The sequence below is a fragment of the Pundamilia nyererei genome, unplaced genomic scaffold (genome assembly GCF_000239375.1).
Source record: "Pundamilia nyererei isolate P.nyererei 1_Seehausen unplaced genomic scaffold, PunNye1.0 scaffold00032, whole genome shotgun sequence".
Classification (NCBI taxonomy): Eukaryota; Metazoa; Chordata; class Actinopteri; order Cichliformes; family Cichlidae; genus Pundamilia; species Pundamilia nyererei.
In genome coordinates, this window is record NW_005187433.1 from 3,778,418 (window position 1) to 3,780,071 (window position 1,654).

General features: G+C 40.1%; 1 protein-coding gene across 1 annotated transcript in view; it reads left to right on the plus strand.

Moving 5' to 3' along the window:
• ambp (alpha-1-microglobulin/bikunin precursor) overlaps positions 1 to 1,654 on the plus strand; it is an 8,430-nt gene that overhangs the window by 2,206 nt on the left and 4,570 nt on the right. The window contains exons 6-9 of the mRNA XM_005729291.1: positions 207 to 262; positions 524 to 605; positions 697 to 864; positions 1,192 to 1,365. Coding sequence (XP_005729348.1) covers positions 207 to 262; positions 524 to 605; positions 697 to 864; positions 1,192 to 1,365 — 480 coding nt within the window. The remainder of the gene's footprint in view (positions 1 to 206; positions 263 to 523; positions 606 to 696; positions 865 to 1,191; positions 1,366 to 1,654) is intronic.

A 1,654-nucleotide genomic window follows, 5' to 3' on the forward strand; every position in this document is an offset into this window, starting at 1 on the left:
AGAAGTTACAGAGTTACAGAATATTATAAATATATATACACACACACACACACACACACACACACACACACACACACACACACACACACAATAAAATAAAAAACATAAACACATAAACTTGAAGAATGGAACTGTTATTCATAACATCTTAACACGACATTTTAGGCTATATATGAACAAATGACACTACTTCACTTGATCTGCAGGTGACTGTGTTCCTGGAGAGGAGGTGGCAGCAGCCACAGCTCAGCCTGAGCCTCAGGTATTACAATCTATTTAACATTGAATATTTTATGCATATGCTTTAATTGTATTTCCTTTAAAATGCATGAAAGAACATCTGTTGTCCTTTGTACTCAGGAGTTTGAGTTTTATGGTAGAATTCATCATAAATGAATTACAAGGCCATCATATAATCCATGTGAGAGGTTACATTATAGGAGATCATTTTATCGGTATAATGCAGATTATTTGTGGTTAAATCATTTTTGTATCTCTGAGTCTGTGTGTCTGTGTTAAACAGCGTGTGAGGAGAAATGCAGTGCCTTCTTTGGCTCCAGATGTGGAGGGCTCTGGTGATGATACAGCTATGTTCAATGGGACTGGTAGGATATCAGCTTATGCTAATGATCAAGTTCTGATTCTGATGTTGTATATTTTCTTATGCATATGTATATTCCCTCGCTGTTCCCACAGAGGCATGTAAAGCAGCACCAGACACAGGACCGTGTTTCGGGATCCACGTGCGTTACTACTACAATTCCTCTTCAATGAACTGCGAGCTCTTCAAGTATGGAGGATGTTTGGGCAATCAGAACAACTTTGAAAATGAAAGGGACTGTTTGCAGAGTTGCCGCACCGAAGGTAAGAAAAAACAAACACAACATGACATTTGCTAATGTGCATAGATGTCCATGCAACACACGTGCAAATTCAGGTTTTGGGGGGTTTGGTCCAACATTTAATTATGGATTCAGCTGGGGTTTCCAAATGACGCGTAAACGGAAGAACACTTATTTTCTATGAGAGGCTACTGTGTTTGTTTTCAATGAGGCTCCTTATAACAGCCACAGAGAAAGGGACTGCAACTGTTTTACAAAGTGCAATTCATGTTCTACTTGAGACTCTTGTGGCACACCACGAATGAATATTACCTATATTATATTGTGCGTATCTCTTTTGTCATTTCAGCTGTGTGCCGTCTGCCTATGGATGCTCAGCCCTGCACAGGGAAGCCTCCCATCTGGGTTTTTGACTCCACCGCTGGTCTGTGTGTGGCCTACAAAAGCGGCTTCTGCCAGGCCAACGGCAACAAGTTCTACAGCAAGGCAGAGTGTGAGGAGTACTGCGGGGTGATGAAAGATGGTGCGAAAATAAAACAAGTATAACAGAGCAGAACTGTGGCAGGATGCAAATAAACACAAAGACACATTTATCTCATAGAAATCCCACAGATTCCAAGTTCATGGCTGAGGCACTTAAAAAAAATCTCCCAGCCTTGTTTTTTCTTCATATGTAAACACAAAACCCAATTTTCAAACAACATTTAAAAAAAAAAAACAACCCTCTAACCCTTATGGCTAAACCACATCATCACATCAAAACAGTTTTAACCAGTGATCGTACACACACACACAGCCAGTCGGAAAAAAAA